General features: G+C 35.4%; 3 protein-coding genes across 6 annotated transcripts in view; all 3 read left to right on the plus strand.

Annotated features, from left to right (window-relative positions):
* Positions 1–5,534, plus strand: part of LOC129240840 (hippocampus abundant transcript 1 protein-like) — a 34,933-nt gene extending 29,399 nt beyond the window's left edge. For both annotated transcript variants that reach the window (XM_054876865.1, XM_054876864.1), the window contains exons 8-9: positions 4,070–4,357; positions 4,418–5,534. In XM_054876865.1, coding sequence (XP_054732840.1) covers positions 4,070–4,357; positions 4,418–4,515 — 386 coding nt within the window. In that variant the 3' untranslated portion in view covers positions 4,516–5,534. The remainder of the gene's footprint in view (positions 1–4,069; positions 4,358–4,417) is intronic.
* A 3,584-nt stretch (positions 5,535–9,118) lies between these two features.
* LOC129241960 (uncharacterized) lies at positions 9,119–19,810 on the plus strand. The gene is made up of 11 exons (XM_054878510.1): positions 9,119–9,331; positions 9,403–9,490; positions 9,594–9,722; positions 9,787–9,941; positions 9,999–10,154; positions 11,927–12,045; positions 13,155–13,317; positions 15,406–15,548; positions 17,500–17,606; positions 17,684–18,494; positions 18,562–19,810. Exons 1-11 carry the CDS (start codon positions 9,193–9,195, stop codon positions 19,753–19,755), a joined length of 3,204 nt encoding a protein of 1,067 aa, XP_054734485.1. The 5' UTR covers positions 9,119–9,192; the 3' UTR covers positions 19,756–19,810.
* A 3,723-nt stretch (positions 19,811–23,533) lies between these two features.
* Positions 23,534–24,760, plus strand: part of LOC129240903 (prominin-like protein) — a 47,955-nt gene continuing 46,728 nt past the window's right edge. For all 3 annotated transcript variants that reach the window (XR_008582107.1, XM_054876971.1, XM_054876972.1), the window contains exon 1: positions 23,534–23,659. The gene's annotated coding sequence lies outside the window, so the exon portion shown is untranslated. The remainder of the gene's footprint in view (positions 23,660–24,760) is intronic.

The following is a 24,760-nucleotide window of genomic DNA, read 5'->3' on the forward strand; positions in this document are numbered from 1 at the left end:
TGTGGTGAATTTTTAAACAAAAAAACAGATTCAAAATGAAATAAATAAATACCTGGCGCCTATACTTCGGTGATGTCTTTAGCCGAACACCTCTTATTTTTGTTATGCGTCTTGATGTTGGTACACAAATGGAGGTACCTACAGTTTTAAGCCGAATCCAAACGCCAAATGGTTTTTATGAGGAGCTTTCTCATAGCAGAAATACACTCGGGGGTTTGCCATTTGCCTGCCGAGGGGCGACTGCTATTAGAAAAAAACTTTTTCTATTATTTGATGCTCATGTCTGGAGATTCGAACCTACACACTCCCGAATGGTAGTGACGCACCAACTCATTCGGCTACATAATAAATTCGAACGCTAAATAATGAAATTAACACTTAAAAATTGGCCCTAAGCGAGATAGTTTTAACTTTCTCCTCTCAAATGGCTTGTGTAATTTTAAATTAAAAGCGTAAACAGTGTGCATACTACAACAATGTTTTGTATTAAGCTCTTCGAGCAAATCTCTTTACAATAATCTCTCCGTGTCATATGGCATCACATTGAAGTGCGCTAACAGGCTCACTGAGCTATAAAATTCAAATAGAAAAGTATGAAATTCTTCCCTTTCTTTACAAGAATCTTCCGCAGTGTTTCCAACACTTGCATCTCAAAAGGCATCAAAACTTGGAGAAAAGTGTTTTGCCATATTAAAGGCACTCTATTTTTTTCAATCAAAGCATGCATATTTAGCATAACTGTTTATATTTAAAAATGTAAAATATAAACATATAATGCATCGTATAATTCAATAACACAAATTTTATTCGTTCATAACGATTCAGTAAAAACAATTACCCTCTATGTATACACAAAGTGTGTTCAAAAAGTATCGCGAATTTTGAATTTTTGCAGGTTAGGTATATTCGAATTTTGATGCCGACGAGTTCGACCATTTTGAATACTAAGTTAATTGTTGACAACTGCTTTGCTTGCACGTGTTTCGGCTCGTCTTCGATTTTTACATATACAAAAAACCTGTATCAAATTTTGTGTGAAAAACGAAATTAAGTGCGCGGATGCATTCCGAATGTTGACTGTGTCATACGGAGAAGCTACTTTCGACCAAAGCAACGTTTATCGGTGGTACAAAATGTTCTCAGAAGGCCGAGAAGGTGTGAACGACGAAAAGCGTGCCGGACGCCCGAGCACTTCAACCACAGACGGAAGAATTGAGGAAGTGAAGAAAATGGTTTTGGCCAATCGTCGAATCACCGTTAGAGAAGTTGCTGAGGACCTAGACATATCGATTGGCTCGTGCCATTCGATTTTTTTCAATGATTTGGTCATGAGACGGGTCGCCGCAAAATTCGTACCAAAACTGCTCAATTTCGACCAAAAGCAGCATCGCATGAACATTGCTAATGAGATGTCGGACTCTGTCCGCGACGACCCAAATATGCTCCAGAGGGCCATAACTGGTGACGAATCGTGGGTTTATGGTTATGACGTGGAAACCAAAGCTCAATCATCCTCAATGGAAGCTGCCGCACGAACCAAGACCGAAAAGAGCGCTAAGTTTGGTCGAATGTAAAAGTTTTGCTTACTGTTTTCTTCGATTGCAGGGGCGTTGGGCATCATGAGTTCTTGCCACAGGGTAAAACGGTCAATAAATAGTATTACCTGCAAGTTATGCGCAATTTGCGCAAAGCAATCCGCCAGAAACGCCCGGATTTGTGGAAGAACAAAAATTGGCTCTTGCATCACGATAACCCCTGCTCACACATCTTTGCTTTTGCGCGACCCAGATCTGACCCATAAAAATGCTTTCTAGTCTTGAATTCAGATAAACGTGTTTATTATTCATGTGATAATTCACATCATCTGGAATAACTATTCAACAACGATTTTCTCTTTTGCATAATTTTTTATGTGATACAATTGATTTACTGAGTGAAAGAACAAACGGTTAGGAATTTTGTTTTAAAATAATTCATTGCAACTTCTGCATTTGAGTATGACAATGACAAGTTCGAATTGTCAAATCTGCCACATTTTCAAATGAGTATTTAGACGTCTTAGGTTGAACCCAAAATTCTGAAGAAGAAATTAATATTTCAAATTACTTCATGTTTTTAACTATCTTAATATTAATTAATTTTCAATAAAGTTTAAGTTTGCTTCAAAAAACCGTTAGAGGTTTATTTGTTTTTCCTTTCAATACATTGAGTCGACACCAGTCCTTTCCTAAGACCATCATTGGATAAAATATATGTATTGGTAAATTGCTGGGAATTCGCATAGAACGTGTTCTGCTGTTTCTTGTGCCTCTTTGCAGAGTGTACCGGAATCGTTTTCTATAGTACCCTAAGGGAATTATAAAACGATAAAACTTTTTTGGTTTTCTGTTTATTTTTCATTTATTATTTACAAACAGGTTTGAGTTTAATTAAGTTCTTGGAACTTTCTATTTGCGTTTTTTGGCTTGTAGTTGCATTGCATACCTCGTAAAGCTGATTATGAGGCTGTTACTTATTCACTATTAACTAAACTGTCCATGGGGTATACTTTATGATATGATAAGAAGTATACGGCGAAAAAATTTAAAATACGTTTGCATATTAGAAATAACAATATATAATTTACGAGCATTACAAAACAATAAATCTGAACTCTGTTTGAAAGTGGCGAGGGAATATTAATAATATCAAATAAAATGCCGAAAATGCAATATATGATACGTGTTGAAACAATAGACCATATATGCTCTGAGGTTACCCAATATTGGCTGCAACAAAAGAGTACATGGAGTGGTATAACATGCTAGCTAAAGTCATTCACAAAGAAAATATTCACAAGAAAATATACTTAAAAATCTAAATATTCAAGAAAACACTCCCTCTGCCATACTATACATAAATACACACCAGACACAATAGTTAAAAACGATAGATACAAAATATACTATGATAGAACAATTCACACAGACAAAACAATAGCATGTAATAAACCAGATATTACAATAATCAATAAAAAAGACAATACTACCCAATTACTTGAAATAAGCATACCAAATGATAACAACGTCCATAGAAAAAAACACAGATTTAGCCAAGGCGAATCTATTAAACGTGGTATCGGTAAATCAGCTATTTTTTTTTCTTTCGTCGTGTTCATGTGGCTGTCAGCCCAGCGTGAAACCAGGAGAATTCATTGTTTGTTTTCTACTTTGCCTATACTTTTCTTTGACAATCAAATGTACAAAATATTGTTGTTGGTCTAGTGGATTTAGCAGAACAAATAAAACAGATATGCAAACAGAACGAAGTGAGTATCATACCACTCATAATCTCAAATACAGGAATATTGCATACAACTTTTATAGATATACGATACACTAGACAGGGCTAGTGTGCTGGGGCGGCAGCCCTTGGTCGGGAAAAACCCGAGTCATTCCGGTAACGTAGAACCGGCTGTCATAGCGAAGACGACCGACGATATACTTACACTGACAGGGCTAACTATGCTGTTAAAACAACAACAACAACAACAACTTTTATAGAAAATTTAAAATTAATAAAAATTGACAAAAAAAAAAAAATACACGGTAATATTCAAAAAGCTGTGATAATAAAAACTTGCAATATTGTTTTAGGTCCTTTTTAAACGAGTTCTAATAAAAAATCAAAATACTTTGAAATAAATAACAATAAAATAATACAAAACATAACATAAAAAACAAATATTTAGTACAGATACGACTTGTAATCCCAAATGTGCCGTCGTGTTCGGTGAAAATGGACCCCGCTTCGCGTGGCATGCGGGGCGAAATTGGCGTGGGGAATATAAAATAATAATAAATAATAATATAAAATAACTTCGCTCACATAGAGGCTTACCTGAAAGTTTTTTGATGATGGATTTTTAGTGGTTATAAAAATAATTGTAACAATTTTATTTATAATTTTAACTCTGCATCAGTGTTTGTTTCCATAGGTCTGCTTTTTTAATTTTACAGCTTTATATCAAATTAGATAAAAAACTATTTACATTGCCCTACAACAATATAATATTTTAAATAAATTACAGGTGCCGTTCAAGGTATGGTAACTGGTATGAGGGGCCTTTGTAATGGATTGGGACCAGCTTTGTTTGGTGTTATTTTCTATTTATTCAATGTGGATTTAAATGATGATTTGTTGGGAAAAAATCCTGATGACTCAGTACAAAAGGAGAGTAATAAATACACAGAATTGATACCAGGTCCACCATTTGCTATTGGTGCACTAATGGTAATTCTGGCAATTTTGGTTGCAATCTACATTCCAGAAAAGCATAACGATTTAAATGTTAGTCGAACTTCAAGTGAAAAGAAGCGTAAGTTTTTCACATTTTTACACACTGCAAGCAGGCATGAATGCATTTTATATTTTCTAGGTACCTCCGTAGATGTGCAGTATGAAATTGAATGCGGCAATAAGTCGACGAGCCCACTAGCACCACTAATGCGATCTGATTCAATGGCACAATTGTAGTTTTTAGTAAATTAAAACCAAAAAAGGACATATTTGTTTTCGTATTTTTTTGATGAATTTGTGAAATGCAGAGCAGAGAGGAAAAAAGAAAAGATATAAACTTTAAATAAGTGCTGACTTTTTATTTTGTAGATGCTAAATTTTAAGCTAATAGCAAAATGAATTCCTATAATGAAGTTATTTATAATTTTAACCTTAGAGAGCAAATGTATTTTTAATGCATGTATGCATGTTTGTTCTGTATGTATGTATGTGCTGTATATAAAAAACAAATGTAGAATATTAAAAAGAGCTCTAAGCTTTGCTTGTGGTTTTGTTTTTAAAACCTGGATTTGTTTAATAAATTTGTAAAAAACTACGCAATGTCCTGGACATAACATAAGATATTATGTTATACGAATTATATCTTCAATATCAATACAATACATCTAATTCGATATAGTTTTTTTTCACATTAGGTGGCTACTCCACTAAGTTCAAATGTATATTTTAATAATGAGAGTTGAAATATTTTTGTGAAACCTTAAACTTAGCGTTGTATTTGAATAAAAGAAAAGAAAATCGAGTGCGATAAAGCAGGTGCATTTCCTAAAAGTTGTAATTTTAACTTGAAATTAATCGCTTTTCCTCAATGGTGGCGCAATTTGGGGCATTCATATCCAATAAATTCTTCGGTGTATATGTATTATATAGGACATTTGTACATTTCCGTTTTTTTTTATGGAAAAAGTCATTTGAACTGTTTCTATTTTACTAAAATCGGTCCTATTATCTTCTTATGATTACTTTTAGTAGCTAATTTAGTTATTAGAGTACATATATGATTATGTGATTAATTGCTATGAGAGTATGTGATTAATTGTACCACCACTTTATTACACATTGAAGATAACTTGCAGCATAATGTGATTAACTGCACCAACACTATTGCACATTTAAGATAATTTCACTGTACAAAATTCAAATTCTTGTTTGAGTATTTTAATTTAATTACAATACATAACAGATATTTGCACATATATGAAGCTTAATTAACTTTTTTATGTAAAAATAATAATTCTAGTGCTCAACCGTGTTTTCAAGGTGGGCAGCTCCTTCAGACAACGAGTTTTTCAATCATTTTATGCAATAAGAATGGCGGCGCTACAGCTCAGACGTGGCTTCTTTAATTTGCGCCGTGGAATGTACAGCCTCTTGTATCAAATGAAATTAACCAAACGAAAAAAATGAAAATTTGAAGGGAGAAAGAAAAAAAATACACTTTTTTATAAACAAATTGATAAAAACAATGTTTTTAGTGCTGATATAAAATTTGAGGTACATGCAAAGGCCAATACTCGTATGTTAAAGAATATTCCTGTAAAATTTTAAGTTGATATCTTGATTACTTTTTGAGTTTTATTCGGCATCGCGTAAAAAAACCTTATTCCGGAAAAACGCGATTAAAGTTTTCGTCTTTATAAAGTAGAGTTAAAAGAGAGTTAAAATTATAGTTTCACAGCTGACTGTTTGTGTGTAAACAATAACAACAGTTACCCAATTCGAATAATTGTTTAAAGTAGCTCCTGTACTGGAAAAAGCAAAGCACAAAAATTAGGTGGGAAAAAATTAAAAAATATAGGCTGTGAAGAGTGCGCGCCCTCTTACCTACTTTCGGTGCTTCCGACGCTCATCACTTCACTGACTTTATAGGGGCTTTTTAGACTTTCTATTAAGCTTAAACCATTGAAAATATATTCTTTAGATTGCAAATGAATTTTTAAAGCAAAAACAAGAAAGGTAATGGAAAATTTTGAAAGTGCTAGAGGAGCTGCCCCCGTTAAATAATGAGAGTGAAGTTGTGAGACATTTTATTTGATTCTACATCTTTTTTCTTTCTTAATATCACCTAGAATATACACTCCTCCTCTATTTTTACAACTCTCCATGCGAATCTTCCATTTTTCCGAACAGTGCTGAAAGTATTCTTCTGTCAGCTGCTTGAGAACGTACGCCGTTCTTTCTTTTAATGAGCTTTTTTTAATACAGACTTCACTTTAGAGAACTAATTGGAGACTCACAGTGCAAACTGACCTTCGCTAGAAATCTCTTAACGACAATGAGGAATGAGCCGTTGCCATTATGCCAAATTTGAGTAAAAGATATGCTCAATCATTTTTGTTTTGACACATACGTTATTTTCTCGATAGATGGCTTTAATGATCTCGTAAAGTATTGATCAAATTCAATTGTGAGTTACTGGGTGTCAACAATGGAAGACAACAAAGAGTTACAGTTTTTCATTGATAAAGGCGAAAATGCAAGCCAGGCCGCTGAAATTGTGAATATTGTTTATGGTGCCGATACTGTAACAGCTAACTTAGAGCGAACTCGGTTTCGTCGATTCCATTCATGTATTTTGATGTTAAAGAAAATGTTGATAATGTCGAAAATGTCTATAAAATTATATAATTAATCGAATTTGGCCGGCATCTTAGTAGTCGTAGCATCACCCAGAAACTAAAGATCGTCCATAAAACAGTGGTTTAACACTTGCGTCAAAATTTTACGCAAAAAAAAAATAATAATAATAAATAATTGGCGCGTACACTTCTGTTAGGTGTTTGGCCGAGCTCCTCCTCCTATTTGTGGTGTGCGTCTTGATGTTGTTCCACAAATGGAGGGACCTACAATTTCAAGTCGACTCCGAACGGCAGATATTTTTATGAGGAGCTTTTTCATGGCAGAAATACACTCGGAGGTTTGCCATTGCCTGCCGAGGGGCGACCGCTATTAGAAAAATGTTTTTTTTATTAATTTTGCTTTCACCGAGATTCGAACCAACGACCTCTCAGTGAATTCCAAATGGTGATCACGCACCAACCCATTCGGCTACGGCGGCCGCCGCAAAAATAGGTGACTTAATTTCCCCCAATCATACAAAGCAGGCTCAGAGATATCGGACGCTCCTTAAAAGACGAGCCAGCTGGTTTTCGCCCTCACCGAAGCTGTGTTGACCAAGCCAACACACTTCGGATTATAGTATTATATAACAATCAGTTGAGTGGCGCTCCCCCTCTTCATGCTGCTCATAGACTTTAAGAGGGCGTTCAACAATATCAAACAAGACGCAATATGGCTGGCATTGAGAAAGGGAGTTCCCGCCAAGATAATCCGCCCCATCAAAGCTCTCTACGAGAACTCCGAACTGACAGTGCTTCACAAAGGCGATATCAGCGATCCATTCACTACCACTATTCACTACACGCCCCTTCTCTTCGCCATCGTCCTTGATGACATCGTGAGCCAACTGACCCTGCACAAAAAGGGCATCGTATGGAGACCAGACATCTTGAGGATCTGGACTTCGCCGATGACATCTGCCTCCTCTCTCACAAACTCTCCGACATGCAAGCGAAGGCGGACAAACTAGTCGCGCTGGCACGCACTGTCGGACTGGAGGTCAACATTGCTAATTCCAAGGCCATGAGAGTTAACCACAACAACGCAAGGCGGATATTGGTTGACGGATGCCCGGTGGAATTCGTTGAAAGCTTCTGCTACCTCGGTTGCATCATCACGGCAGATGGTGGAGCAGATGAAGATGTTAACTACAGGCTAAACAAAGCAAGGGCGGATTTCGCAAATCTCCAGGAGCACTTAACTACGAATATTCGGCTCATGCGTAAAGACAGTATTGTTGTACGGAAGCGAAACATGGCTGGTCTCTAACACCATCACACAGAGGCTATAATCTTTCATCAACAAATGCCTCCGCATCATCTACAGAATATTCTGGCCAAACACCATCAGTAACGACGCACTGTGGAGATTAACGAACGAGGAATCCATTCCTAGGCAAATCAAACGCAGAAAGTGGTGATGGATAGGTCACACACTGAGAAAACCACCAGATAGCATCACGAGCATGGCACTTGACTGGAATCCGCAAGGTCGACCAAAAAACATTTGGAGAAGGTCGATGCTGTGCGAAATAGCAGAAGCCGACATCTCATGGGACGGTGCAAAAAAAACAGCACAGAACCGTGTAAGATGGAAGAGTCTTGTCGAGGCCCTGTGCTCCCGAGACGAGTGAACAAGGAACAAAAATAATTTTTTCCCCCAAACTAATATTTGGGTTGTTTCGGTTACGTAGAACCGATTGCCATGGGAATTAAAAAAATAGAGGCAAACATTTTTATCCTAAGTTCTATTGTGCTCCGTGTTTTTCACAATATCTCATCCAGACTCAGTTCTTTCAATACAACTAAAATGGTACTGGGCTGGGTTAAGCGTATGAGTATCTCTTCCGGTCACAGCAGGTCGAAATACTTCTTCTCGTTATGCTATTATAATCGAGACCCAAGCATGATGATGCTTCTGGGGATAGGTCGCAGAATCGACAAGGGTCATTTGACCATATCTCGAGGCTGTGCAGTTGCTGTCGCAATCTGCAATGGCTGTGAGCATTCTAATTCTATCCTTGGAGAGGTTTAGACTGCCGTAGAAATTTTATGTATTTTATATATACATATACATATATATTTTCACAAAACACTGGCGGCTCTTCAAATATTTGTAAGCACTCATCGTTTCACGCAGTTAAAAAAAATGAAAACAACTTTTGTAAATAAAACGAAAATTCTTCAAATATATTTTTATATTAATGTACGATACCCGCGTATAAACACATTTAAAATGGCGCCTAATAAGTTTATGTACACTCCTCTTCCGGAAGAAAGGGAAGCTAGCGATAATATGCAACCACAGTTTATTGACATGCTAAAATGGGCAGAACATTCTGTTGAGCAGTTCGGCACAGAGGATGTGAAGTTTGGTATGCTAAGGACCAGATTGTTGATGATTCTAATTCGAGATTTATTCCTGTCTTGTATTTTGTTACAATAGAAGATAGCGAGGATTGGGCAGTGATATTGGCCACTTTTGAGATCACTTGGGTTATGCTAATCATCACGATAGCAGTGACATTGATAGGGTAAGTGGAGCATTCCTATACTTATATAAGTTAATATGTAACTACATAACTACATACAATTATTGGTGTGTATGTGAGCACTTCAACAGCATGTAAATTATAGGTTAATTTATCTGTTACTTCGCTGCCAAGGATATCTAAACCCAACCAAAGATTATACTGAGAAAATTTATCAAAAATGTATACGTTGGCTTCTAATACTACTAATGCTGATTCTATTAGCGGCAATTCTGTAAATTGAACATCATTACATTTAAAATTATGCACATATTTGTTTATCTTGTTTTTGCTCTAAGATATTTTCTAATCTCGTCTATAACGAGCAGTCTTGCCTTGAATCCTATACAAGATGAGAAAAAAAAGAAGCTGCATGTTACAGATCGAAGACTAGATCACGTTTTAGTTTTCAACTATCAAGAGTTCAAAAATAAGACTTATCGCAGTGCGAATGGTTTGTAAATATCAATTTTCAAACATATCTTTTATATTAAATTTTATAATGTATTAGATTTGATTGATAACTCGCTTCGAGCGTCGAATGTGAATGATGTGCCAGAAACTGCATGCCCACCTGCCAATGATATCGAGGGTGTAAAAGAGAGAATCCAGAATATAAATAAAGAATTCGAGTTGCTGTGCATAGAAGTATTGATATGGACTGACTGTAAGTGTGTGTGTGTGTGTGTTTGTGTATGTATACATGTGTTTATTAATTGCTTACATATAAGTAATTTCGAGCTCTTAAAATAGATAACATTAGATTTGTTAAAGGACTTCTGTCCGCTATCATTTGTAGTTTACTTAGGAACGAATTAGCGTAAATTTTTTGTAGCCCATTTTGATGGTTCAGGGTTCATGACATGTTAACGGTTTTATTTCCGTAAAAACAAGAAAGCTGTTGAACTTATCTTCTTCTTCTTGAGTAGCGCAAGTGATTTGTTGAACCGATTTTTGCCGACTTCAATAAAACACTTCCTCGTGTTTTCTTCATGCTAATTGGCAATAAATGGAAACATCAAATAAAGCTAAAGCTTTATACATTTATACATAGCTCGCGCTGTATACCATTTATAAAGTATTTGTTTTCGAAGAAGTACGGCTTAATAACTCCGCCAGCTCAAAAATTACAAAAAATAGGGCATGGGCATAGTTTTTCCTTGAATCTCATGCGAATTGTCAGTACCTCAAATGCGGCAGTTTTGTTTGTCAACGATTTCTTTTAGATTAAAATGTGCCATATCGCTTTCACGCAATGCGCAAAATGCACTTTTTCCAGAACGATCAGAAAGGACCACTTTTACGCGTTGTGCAACTGAATATCATTCCATGACTAAGTTTGTTAAGGCTTGTAGTATTACTTGTCTGAAAAAAAAACTTTTTAAAAAATTAACATGCCAGAGATAATTTTTATCAAAGATCTGCATCACCCTTAAATTACCCTGTACATCGAACCCTTCATTAGCTTGAAATACTTAATGACAAGTTGGCGCATAAATAATGATCGCATTTTGCTTTTGAATAACTTTTTTACTAAATAAAAAAAGTGATTTTGTCTGACGGAAATCTTTATTTTGACCTTTACGCTCTCAATTGTTTGTCTGTTTGTATACTGCATTTCATTAAAGGTGGTGGCACTAGACCAACAATACTGTTCTGTACGTTTGATTGATTGTCAAAGAAAAGTATTGAAAAACTAGAAAACAAATAATGGATTCGCCTTGTTTCATTCTGAGCTGACAGCCACATGGACACGGCGAAAGGAAAAAAAACAACTCAGCTGATTTACTAACACCACCTTTAATAGATTCGCCTTGACTGCGGCTGTCTTGTGTCAAATAAAATTGCCGTATCACGTCATTTGCAAAAATTATATATCTTCCTATATATATATATATAATTGGCGCGTACACCCTTTTTGGGTGTTTGGTCGAGCTCCTCCTCCTATTTGTGGTGTGCGTGTTGATGTTGTTCCACAAATGGAGGGACCTACAGTTTCAAGCCGACTCCGAACGGCAGATATTTTATGAAGAGCTTTTTCATGGCAGAAATACAATTGGAGGTTTGCCATTGCCTGCCGAGGGGTGAGCGCTATTAGAAAAATGTTTTTCTTAATTTTGGTGTTTCACCGAGATCGAACCAACGTTCTCTCTGTGAATTCCGAATGGTAATTACGCACCAACCCATTCGGCTACGGCGGCCGATTAGGGTGATTAATTTTGCGTCACCTCATTATAAATATATGGAGATTATAATACGAGTACATATTTATATGTATCATCAACTCCGTTTTTCTGGATAAAATGTTTGAGGAATTTTTGTGCCTTCTAATAGTGTATACATAATTTTTTTTTCAAGACATATTTTTATTCGATTTGAGCTAATTTTGAATACTCCAAGAAGCGATTTTATACATATGAACAATTATTTTACGCACAGATATGCGATTTTTTCATCGTAATATGTCTACAAACCTGTTACAAATGGATTTGGGTTCGACGCTATTAGTGGATTTGGATTTTAGTAATTTTATAGAGCGGTCGCTGCAAGTGGATGCGGTAAGTTAATTTTATTCGAAAGTTAGAGTTAAATTAAATAATACGAACAACACATCAAATGTTGTCCATACTCCATCTTAAAAGTTAAGTTTATAAATGTTTAAAATGCACTAAAAAATTAAGCAAGGATATTTTAGTAAAATTTAATATGGGTTTGTTTGTTAAAATTTGGAATAAAACAAATTCATGGACAATGACAGTTATTGATTGTAAAATCAGACGGTCGTAGGGAAATGCATTCTTATGCTGAATGGGAATACTCTTAAAATTGAAGCCTCAAACAGCTTGTACAGATTGATTACTCTGATCCACAAAACTTCAACGCCCCAAGTCTTCGGACATACCGCCAGTTTCTCATCCGCAAAAAATAGCCTTAAGTTTTTCAAAACTGAGATGCTCCCTCAAACTTGGAAGGAATATTTTTCTTTGTTTTGGATTTCTATCATAAAAACGAGAAATCAAATAATCAATCCAAAGCTTTTTTTAAGCCTATCACCCAATGCTTGTACAAAAATATCAAATCTTCTACAGACAGCTAAAGTTTTAGATGTGCCAATTGGATTTCCCAGGCATAACTACTGTGATCTGATTCTTTTACCACTAGAAAGGCCAAAGCGGTCAAATGAACGCAATCATATTTTTGATCGAACTTATTCAAACTTCACAGTGTTCTTAAAAATTGCGCTTTTTAATACTTAACAATTTTTTTTTGAGCTTTTAATAAATTCATTCATACTTTTTTATGTCCCTTTAATGCAATAATGTACAAAAAACAAATAGGTTTTATTGATCCTAATGATTTATGTTTTTTGTAGCCAGAGATATTTAATATTTATAAATATGTGATTATTTATTAATAAATAAAAATAATAAAAAATAATAATATCAAAAATAAAACATTATATTATAACTTTTTGGCTATTTTTAATTGTTCGTTATTATTAAATTAATATTTTTGATTTTTGTTTTTTTTTTTAATCGTAATTAGTCAAGTGTAATCTATCGTTAAACGGATTCTTAAAAAACACAGTATAATTTACAATCATTACAATTAATATAATAATTTTATATAATAAGTGTGAATTTAACAGACAAATATTTCTTTTAAGCTATTGAATTTCCATAGCACCTTCAGTTTTGTGGAACGATTTTTCAATTCATATTCGTTACTCTACAATACCACAACGCAACTGCCGGATGCAATGCAAAATAGAATAAGAAATGTACTGTCCCCGTATTTTCTAGAGGTAGAAAATGATTTAAAAGAAAAAGGTAAGTATTATATTTAAATGAACCAAGGATGAAAGGTTTGCCAGGTTTGCTCTATAACTATGGTGAACAAGAAAATTGCGAGTGTAGTTTTTGGTTGTCACGGCACTTGGGGATTCGACGATTCTGCACGATGCACACTCGTCCAATCAGCCGTTGTTTAGACGGCAACGAAATGTCAATGGCAGATTTTTTATATCACCAACACAATCTCAGTTTGTTTGTAAACACATCCCAAGTGATCTCAGCCCCTCAGCTGCGTATTTAAAATTTGCTAAGAGCCAAATAACGGTTTGATAAATAGCACACCTCTAAAAATCTTTTCACCATGTAAATGTACTAATATTTCCATGACTATATCACAGTTTAAGTTAATCTGATTGCCTAGGCATCCGCATAGACGAATGTACAATCTCAAATTATAAGGGAGTTAATAAATTTGTTATATAAGACACATATAACAAAATTTTAATATTTTATTCCATGTTTTATTATCTTCAAATCATAGGTTCTTTCATTTCGGCCAGACAGCCTTTACACAGATCAAATACACCATTTTTTTATATTTTTATTTAAAAAATGAGGTCATGCTGAGAATTAGGCCCCAATAGTAGAATAAGCGGTAGATTTCGAGAAATCCGTGCCATCTAGTGTTTGTCTCAAGATACAGAAATATCACAAGCTTTACCTATCTCGTGTATTTCTCGCCGTAGGATTGTCTGTCTTGCCTAACACAAATAACAGCACACCTGAGATGGTCTAAAATAGTTACCAGATAACGTCTAAAACAGTGCATCTGGTCTTTTAAAAGTTTGGGAACTTAAATGATAGCACAAAACAGAAACATTGTTGGAATGAATTTTTAGATAATTTCATGGCTTTTATTTTTTAATCTGATATCCGGCATATGTCTGCCGCGGTTACGAGTTATATGATCCGTTCGAACAGCCCAATAAATCGATTCTTAGGCGCGCTGGATCGCAAGTCGCGTCGTGTTGTTGGAACCAAATGTTGTCGATGCTTGGGCGATTAATTTTTGGAAAAAAAAGTTCTGTCAGCATGACTCGATAGCACCTGCCATTTATTCATTTCGAGAACCGATGATGCCGTAAACTTCGGGAATAGATTTATTTATTGAGTTTTTCAAAGTAAATTTCCACAAGTTGGAAGCCTTGCTTTAGCGTTAAACAATTCATGATGCCTTGCCAAACCTTGCTAGTTGAAATGTCAACACAGTTTGTCATTCCTAGCTGTCAAACCATAGTTATCGATATCGATAGTTCTCATGCAGCTAAAAGAAACACCCGATACTAAAACTAGTCGATGGGCTGCCACTGGCGGCCTCCGAGTCAACTCTGAAAAGACGGAGCTGGTGCTATTTACCAGAAAATATAAACCTACATCCTTTCGACTTCCCGAATTAAATAACCATGTTCTCCCGCTTTTACTCCTTCTATGTTCGATAAAAAATGGCCACAGGTCATGCTGTGGGTGTACAACGCAATGGTTTTGCCAATTTTAACGTAGTTTGGTGGGAAGGTCTTCGAAAGGGCTATAATAACACTCAACTGGGGAGGGTGCAAAGGACTGCATACATTGGCATCACCGGAGCACCGTAAAACTTGCCCTGAATGTTCTTTTGCACTTACTTCCCATCATCCAAATAGGTAGGATTGGATCGAGGGGAAAATCTGCACCGAAGCTTGCATCTCTTCACTGACAGTTCCGAGATGGAATCGGGAGTCGGAGCAGGGGTTTTCTCTAAATCAGCCAATTTATTTATCTCATTTAAACTGCCGAGCACTACTAGTGTTTTTCAAGCAGAAGTCTTTGCGATCCGGGTGGCATTCAAAATGCTTAGGGAACGCGAGAGCGAGGGAGATATTAACATTTTCTCCGATAGTCAAGCCGCGATTCAGGCTCCGACGCCACGGGGCAGAACGAAATTAGTAAACTCCTGTAAGGAAGTGATCAAATCTCTTGAGGGAAATGAAATTGCTGATGAGCTTGCCAGGAAGGGGACTGAATTTAGAATTTAGAATTATTTCATCAATTCATTGCACGCCTTTTCATATCCTTTCTCCCTGTAAGGTCAAACATTTCGATCACTTTCAACGAAACTTGGGCAGGACCGAGCTGAAGACAGATCAGAACAGAGCAAAGGAAATTGGAGGTCAAAGAAACCACTATGGGTTTATGTCTGGGAATGGATATGCTATCTAATAGTTATATTGGTAAGTGTAACAGATGAATATTAATAAATATAAAAATATATTATATTATTCAAGCGCAAATGATCTTCATAATTTTGGCGGAGCTCCTTTGGGCCGAGCTTTGTGGTGTGCTTCTTTGGTGCTATCATAGAAATCATAGAATAGAAAGCGTTTGCCGCGTACTTTTAAGATGATTTGATTTTCTTGCTCCTGTTAGGATCTGCGACGGTTCCAATTTTAACATATTCATTATACCTAGGACAATTTCCAGTAACGTAGAACCGACTGTCGTGAGAACGCCTTCGCTTAACTTCCTTAACCTTTCTTGTTGTCAATGAATTCTCTTATGCCATCAAAAAATTGACTGTCATTCGTAATCCATTTAACTCTTTGAATGAATTTATTACCACCATTGTAGGACCGGGCATTTGGGATTGTTGCGCGGTAATAGACCATCTCATCAATCGACTAAAAGTCGTATTTTAAGTGGCAACCCCTCCGGTGGAGAGAATTCAAAAGATGTGGCCAACATCAGACGGTTAACCTAAGGATGATAGATTACTAGGTTTTGCCACCCGAAGCAAATTTGGGAGAGTAACTTCAGCAGCTGAATTCTGTCCGGTCATTTCACACGTATTCACACACTCGTCCAATCAGTCGCTGTTCAGGCGGTTCAGACCTAACATGGACGATGGCTGCGTTGATTTTGTTGTATATCACCAACACAACTTCAGATTTTCTGTAAAAAACCGCTGTTGTAATCCTGGGGGCGTCAGCCAATCGGCTAATTGAAATACGTTGAGAGCCGGTTAACACCTCTGCTTTCTGTACATCATGTGTACAACCGAATGTTCAAATGGACCTCTAACATGTCAGCCGAAGTTACTCTCACAATTTTGGTTCGGAGGGTCAAACTTTGTAATCCATCATTCTTGCTAACCACTCTCTGTGTTGCTACCATACGGTGAAAGAAAGGTAGATATGGTATATATGGAAGCCATTCATAGCCTTTCGTTTGTTGTAGTCAGACCGACGATCTAAAACACTCGGTATGCAAATATTTGTGCTTAGTGGAAGTAATTTGAATAAAACAAATCAGCACGATTACTATTTTTATTTTCAAAACATCCTCCTTATTTTGGGAAGTAACTTATAGAGATATCGATCTCTAAAAAAATTCTTAAGTACTACACTAATCATACATATCATATACTTGTCAAGTATAATTCAATGGAAGATGTAGAAAAAAAGTTCACATTATTCCAAATTACAAAATTTTCTCTTACTGCAATTTACTGCCAATTCAACAAATATCATGCATAGCACTACAGCTCGGTGTGACCCTTAGCTTTCTCCACAATTTATCTCCATGCACATCCATAGCCAAACTACGGTAGTTGGTCGCCCCTATGTTTCTTAGATCGTCCTCAACGTCGTCTAACAATCTTTTACGCGGTCGCCCTCTTCGCTTTTTACCATACATGTATGCATCCGAAACGTTGCGAGGTATTCTTTCAACTACACTTCACACTTGTGCTTACCGTCAAATGCGTTGCGTGGGCTTGCCGTCGAGAGTGTAGGCATTAGTTATTTACAAAGTTGTGTTCTTGTCGTCTATTAATAAGCTTCTAATTTTTATAAAATTATTGGGATTATTTAATTTGGAAAACTTAGGTCCCAGGATTTGTTAGAATTTTTCAAGCAATATCTGCAAATACTTTCTTCCAAAAATCTAAATAAAATCGGTAAAGATCAGTGACCTATTCAAGACTATTTTAATATTTTATGGACAACGAGCCCCTAGGCGGTGCTAACCTTATATACTGCTGCGTACATCGTTAGAGGATAACGCTGAAACAAAATTTTTCGAGAGGAAAATTATTAAACATACATAATAACTTATTCAGTTTCGAGAAATTGTTAAAAGTTAAATTATATTAAAGTTTAAAAAATTTTAAATTTTCTATTGCAGATTGCCCTTATATTATTAGTTGCATCCTTACTGAGATGCTTCGGTAAGCGCTATAGAAATGAAGCCGAATGCTGCAATCAAGAAAATGGTTCCATACTTTTTCAATTGTAAGTGCCAAATACTATTATATAATTTCGAATCAAATTAAAAAATTAATAACTGTTAATGTTTTATTGGATTTCAGGGCGGCATTTCTAATATGCATATTTTTTCTCATCGCCCTTTTACCATTTCTGTGGAACTTCGTCCATGGTGTTGGCCTTTACAATGGTGTTTGTTGGAAACTTGGAACAAATCGACAAAAGCGAGCAATTGAGGTTGACGCCACACATAGCGACACCAATTGTCTAAATGAATATTCCATCCAAAAGTTTGTGGAATCTGTAAGCATCAAACCAAATTTCACCCAACTGATAGCAGAAGATTTGAAACTGATTGAAAAGGAGCCTGAATTGCGTAAATATTCAAATGATTTTAAACAAAAGGCAAAAGATGCGAAGAATATTAATCTAACAAATGTGTGTGATGATATCAAAATTGATATGGATCCAGCATATTTCAGTAAAGTTTATAATAAAATGTTCGAATATGTAAATGGCCCCATAGAAAATAAGCAAACCAAAAAACTGGGGCTGTGCAATTTAAATACTTTTAAGAAATATATAATTGATCAAATTGGAACTAATACAATGTATAAAAGTGCCGATCAAATAGCTGAGGAATGCAAAAAAGTTGTGGATTTCTTTAGTGAAAGTTACACACAAATTACAACAAAATGCATAGATAGTATCGAAAAAATGGGAAATTATTATTCAAGAGATAATAAGCATAATTTGAGTGCAATTGTTGATAGCTTGAATGAAATGTATGCTGATGAGCTTAATGGTTATGTGGATATGGTGGAGGATGCACTAGCCAATAAAGTTGGTCTGTGCCGCCGCCTCGCGGATACGACAGATGATGAAATGGAATGCCATGGATATGCACATATACTAGTAAATTCTCTACATACAAATATTTTTAAACGTTGTTTTTTAGAGTCTTCATATTTCTTTTCAATAGAATACTATATGGAGCGCTTTAATGATTTTACTCTGGCTTCTACTGCCTCTAATCCCAATAGCACTTTATTTAGCTAGATTATATGGTACGAACTGGCCGCTAAAAAAATGTAGTTGCGTAAACAGAAAGTCAAGAGAGCAAGAACAATCCAATTGGAAAGGAGATAGAACAAATCAGGGTGCAAATACATCTCGAAATTTGATGTCAGCACAACAACAAATATTAAAAAATCAATATCGCAATTATAGAGTAGAAAATCGTGCACAGAATGGCCAGCCCATGTACCGAAGGGGAAGAATTAATAAAAAAGTAGCGTGCAGCGAAGTACAGCAATCTGAAAATGTGTCAAGAGACTGCTATGAAAAGTGTTCAGCTCTAGAAGATAGAAGCAATAGTGTTCATCATAACGTAGTGGTACATGAGACATGCATACGGTTGTATAAAGAAGAAATACGAGATGCACACAAACCTTCAACTTCAGAAAGTGTTTGCCACGCAAGAAAGGAATCAACATGCAAATCGACGCCGCCGAAAATAAAAACTGAAAAATGTTTCAATGAGGTAGAAGATGCGCTAATATCTTCAACTCCACAAGATGAATGCCCTCACACTAAAATGGAATCATCATACAAGTCCACGCCTTCGGAAAATGTAACTAAAAAATTTATCAACAAGATAGAAGTTACATATAGGCCTTCAACTTCGAAAAGTATATGCGACACTAGAAAGGACTTAACAAGCAAGTCGATGCCTCCGAAAAAGATAACTAAAAAATGTTTCAGTCAAGTAGCAAGTGGGTTAAGAAGCATACCGGAGAAGGCTAGAACCCCAGTGTGCAGTGAGGAGCACTCAACATATATGGGAAAGGAATCAATGGAAACTGCAGCACACACAAGGAACTCTAATGCCAGTAATATTAAAATACTCGAAAAGGCGAATACCCCTGAAGATATGCATAGGGAGCCAAGTAGTTCTGAAGAGAAATGCCCTGGACGATATAGTAACGGCGAAGAGATTATACCAAGTACTTATGAACCCTCAACTTCTACAAAGCAAACGACAAATAAATTGCAGATAAAGATACCAGAACAAGTGCAAGACCCGAAGGAATTTGCGAAGAAGCGACGAGAGTGCAGAGAAAAAGTAATCAAGGCCACTGCTTCTCTACATATAATACAATTTAGTAAAAAATGATTGTTGTAAAGACGGCAAATAATGTTAAGAAATTTAATAAATCATTTTATATTTATGCGTTTGCTTATGGTTATTGTACGGATAGTACAAATGTGCTAGAGGGAATGGAAACCATAGTACAAGTACTACTCTGAACTCGGCTTAGACGCTTTCTTATTTTTAGACAGTACCTAAAGGCCAAAGAAGTATTGGAGGATTATAGTATGGAATATGTATGCCTTTACTGGGCCAGGATAATGTGTGCTGCTAAAAGGGCTAAGAGTACGCCTTATGGGGTTAGGGGTAGTCAGAAATTTCAAAAAATTGAATTTTTTTTTGCATTTTTTTTTTAAGTATAATATCTTAAAAATGTTGTGTGAAAATTTGAAGTAAATCCGACAAATACTTTTCGAGTTATTAAACAATTAACAAAGGGCACTCATGCGCTCCGGAGCGTTCGAGAGCAAGCAATAGCAGCAGCTGTAAACAACCGCACGTTTGAAAGTGGTAGATAAGCGCACTAACGATAACACTCGAGAAGGTAGACAACAGGCAACAGTAAATCGATATTTTGGAAGATGCTATGACGGCTAAAGAACTATTATATGGCCCAGGAATACATGACACAGTGTAAATTATTAAATAATTCGCATAACTCTACATAAATCGATACTATATTTTTTGAACTGGTGATCACTGCAACTTAAAAACCGCTTGGTAGCTTTTAATAAAATGTATACTGCTTTTGAAAAACACAAAAAAACTCGTGCCTGATCCAAAGAATTTTTTTTTTCAAAATTTCGATTTTTATTTTAATTAATTGTCGGTTTTTTTTCTCGAAAATCTGAAAATTATTTTCTGAGGACGCCATATTGTTAAGTTAAAAAAGCAAAGGTTCGATCAGACACAAGATTATCAGTTAATAAACAAATTTCTCTTGTCCGATTAATTTTAGATGAACTCATGATCACCGCAAGGAAAAATTACAATAATAAATTTTTTTTTTTGAAATTTTGCTAAAGTCAAGTCGAAACAAGATGTATTAATTTTATGTTTTTATTTTTGTAAAATAAAGCAATTGACTAGCAAAAGCAATTGAAAATCATAATTTTCGGGGCTCTGACTACCCTTAACCCCTTATCTTACGATGCAGTTTCATTTTATTTGCAAATGAAATGGGAGTTAAAGTACGTTCACATATGCAGTAATTAGCAGTAAATTCAAAAAATGAATCTACTCGGTCACATATGGCTCCTAGTATAAACTGTTGGACGAAATCTGTAAACGATGTTTACTGAGGCTTCGAAAAGTTATGGCAGCAATACGCATGCGAAATCTGATATTACATTTTATAATAAGCAGGAACGCCAAAGCGTCTATGGACACAGCATATTTTATTAGTGAATATATGTACTAATCAATGCGTGTCCGTGTATTGTAGGTGAGGCACGGCAAGTTCTGGGAGATAGAAATTCCTTTCGGCATAAGTAATTTTTTAAGGAGTGTCTTAAGATTAGGTATTCCTTTGCCTTTTTATGTAACGAAGTCACGCCCATTGCAAGAACTAATACAACATTTAGGAAAAGTGCATCACTTTAGACAATCGTACCGCATTTTGCTTCATATGCGTGTGGTTCCTTAGCCAGTAATGCTGTAGACTATTATAACTCTAAGGGTGGGTTTATATAAGTACGTTCGATGAAAATACTGACCTTAATTTTTTATAGGTATAGGTTTATGTATATAAATGTTGGGGCACCCGGCTGCTGCAAAGATTCTCAATTTTCGAGCAGTCGTTATTAAAGCACGTTTCTAAAGCCCTCTTCTCAGCGAGAACTCGAAACCAATTTTTAGCATAAGTCCCAGTCATTGTGCGCAGCATTTCGCTTTACACAATTTCTAATGAAACCAATGGCCAGATGAAAAGAAAAGGTCTTTAATTACTAACTTTCCAAGTTTAGGAGAGTAGTAGAGACCACTTTCGGTCACTTGAATAGTCCATTGAAGTAGTTTATTTATGAATTTATCATTTTGACCTCATCATTTCATGTCGACTGATTTTAATACTGAAGGCAGACGCCATCCAATTGATGTCGAAGCCAACCGTCAGTTGGTCCAGTAGCGGTGGGTACGTGTGTAGGATGCTGCGAAACATGCCGAAAAATTTTTTTAACAACTCATTTAATACCGGCTGAAATTCTTTTGTGTATTGTTGGCATTTAGTAGAATAAAAAACAAAATAGTCAGCTGCGCCGTAGAGGGGGGAAAATACTTCAGCTGAACGGGCGAACTTGTAAAATAAATTAAAAAGTAAAACTACTTTATGCCGATTGCAATTTTTTTACATAATTTTGGACACATATGAAAATATAATAATGATGGTCAGCTGCGTTATTGACGGTGGAAAGACCCTCAGCCGAAACATTGAAAACTCCACGCGCCGCCGTGATGTATGTGTGAACGCAATGATACATTCTTGCTTCGGCTGTCAAGAATTTAACGGTATAAAAACGCAGCCCAAAATCGACCCCTGGCTCCCGGACTAGAAAGCAAGGTTTAGAAATTCACAAATCAACAAGAACAACAAGAATCGACCTTCTGTACTCAAGAGCACAACTTCAGCGCAGAACACATAAGAGAATCAATTGCTTCGTTTTTATGTTCCTTTTAAATTTCATTTATTTTATAATCTTCTTTTTAAATTCAAATTTTATTCTTAAAATAGTTAAAGTACTAACAACAAATACATGGGATATTTTTGTTCGATTAGTTTTTAATTAAAATATAGTTCAATTTATCTGCAAACTTAAAATAAATATACAATAATTCATTTATTACATGTACATATTTTTTAATTTTGCTAAATTGAAAGATTTATACCCGCCAATGATATGATATCGTACTATTACGCAAATGGGGTAGCGCCTGAAGGCCCAACAAGTTTCTTCTCAAATTTGTAAAACAAGAAGACTATTTGAAGTGCATACAAACTTTTTGCTAGAAACAAAGTTACATAATATGTATATATTATATTTATTAGATAAATTGTGAATTTTGACTTTTATTTCCCTCAACGAAAACACAAAGTCTCTTATAGCATTCTTTTATTTAAAAAAAATTGTGGTGCTTTTAGTGTGATAGAACACTCTTTTTCCATGTTTCAGTGCTTTTTCAGAGTTGGCAACACTGATTTTTCAGCACTGGCGGCGGGTGAACACAATGGCTTACCAGATCGGCGTATTAGTTTGTATTACCAATGTGAAAAAACGTTATATTACATCAAAACTAACAGAGAAACAGATTATGCCTTCCGAATTTGCCGTGACATTTTGTAATCTTTTTGATCAATTGGCAAAAACAAAGTCACGAAATTGACATATTGATAAAATATTGTTAGGAATACTTGTTACGTTAAAATCCAAATAAATCTCCCACAATAATTCCTCCGAGTTTGATCATTAGATTGCCAATAAAAGTCACAAAATTAATGGCAGCATACTTACATGTTTTAGTGAACCACTTTATTACTTTTCATTTATTCATTTACACATTTAACTTCCGCCTGAATATAAATCTTCTCGTGCACAACGTTCATTTACTGTCAAAAAGTAAGTGAATGTTAAAAAGGGTAAAAGTTGTCAACATGTTCATTCGCTACAGCTCAAAATAAATCTTAATACTGTCAAGTGATTAATACGCATCTGGCATTACCCCGATGGAATGATTAGTTGAATGAACGCATTGGGAAAACGGTAATTTGTGGAGAATGAACTTTTTCATGTTTAGTGGAAGTTCTTGCTTCGATAGGGGAAGACGGTTTAGTTTTTCGACTAGTGATGTGGGTGTATTCCGCGGTGTGGATGTGAAAGTTAAAGTTTCTTGTGTAAACTGTTTATCGAAAAAAAAGAATGGTTTAAGACAAAAGGTGAATCATAAGTATACAGTTTGTTGCAAATGCGAAGTGTAGATTTGTTTTCTGTATTGTTTTAATATGTTAAAATAGCGATTTGATGCTGGAGTTGTTTGCTGTGCCCATGCCTACAATACATATGCTAATTGATTTTTCCCCTATTTGGCGTTATGGTAAACAAGCAAACACATTGATGTAGTGTATTTATGCAGCTCAAGAAAACAATGCATAATTTTTAATCTAATTCGATATGCTTTAAAACAAATAAAAATAAGTAGGTATAAGCAAATAAAAATGAATAATCTGCAGCAATGAAATGACAAAAGATATATGTATATACATATGTATGCCGATTTATTAAGTAACTGTGCGTACTTGAAATTTTGATGACCCCAACAAAGACGCGACTGTGTATTAAAACATAGAAAAAAAAACTTGAAAAAGTTAAGAACAACAAAGAATGGATAACTTATAAGTGAATTTACTATGCTTTCATTATTTCTCTGATTGCTTGCATGCTTCTATATACATGTTACTCTTGCAGGAAAGATTAATTTGTGTATTTGATTACATCTGTGAAAGTGGTGCAGCATTTTATATTGTGATACTCAAGTTGTACCAAATGCATGAATAGTGGGTACTCTTATTAGAAAGGTTGAAGCCCTCACTTCTCTCCAGTTCAATTCAATACATTTATGAAAAATAACTAGATTTCAAAGATAAACAAGTATTTTTATAGTATGCTGCTTGTTTATCAATACATAAACACTCAACTTTCTGTAATTTATTTAATAAAACCATAGAGGTTTATAGAAGTAGCAGCACAATTTTAAAAAATGAAAACCAACTATTTGTTAAATTATTTCTTTTATAAATTAATCTCGAATATTTTTTGTGTGCCCGTCAATTGCTTTACTAACAAATGATATCACTGGCGCGTCTCATTGGAATAGTGTGCTCGTGCCTTTACTACTTTATTCTCGGCCAGATTCGCTCGTTGCAGTTGTGTGAGAATGGAACAGCTCTATTCCCTATCGTCGGAATAATCTAGCGGAAATAAGCGATGCGTTATCTGAAGTTGCTTTATTGAGTGCCTTCAAATATACTTAATGCTTA

Source organism: Anastrepha obliqua, chromosome 3 (genome assembly GCF_027943255.1).
Source record: "Anastrepha obliqua isolate idAnaObli1 chromosome 3, idAnaObli1_1.0, whole genome shotgun sequence".
In the NCBI taxonomy this organism is placed as follows: Eukaryota; Metazoa; Arthropoda; class Insecta; order Diptera; family Tephritidae; genus Anastrepha; species Anastrepha obliqua.

Excerpts from the sequence above, each read along its gene's own strand:
- LOC129241960 (XM_054878510.1), top strand. The coding sequence starts at position 9,193 with ATGGCGCCTAATAAGTTTATGTACACTCCTCTTCCGGAAGAAAGGGAA. Across the intron at positions 9,332-9,402 it reads CACAGAGGATGTGAAGTTTG|AAGATAGCGAGGATTGGGCA; the intron begins GTATGCTAAGGA and ends TTGTTACAATAG. Across the intron at positions 9,491-9,593 it reads ATAGCAGTGACATTGATAGG|GTTAATTTATCTGTTACTTC; the intron begins GTAAGTGGAGCA and ends TGTAAATTATAG.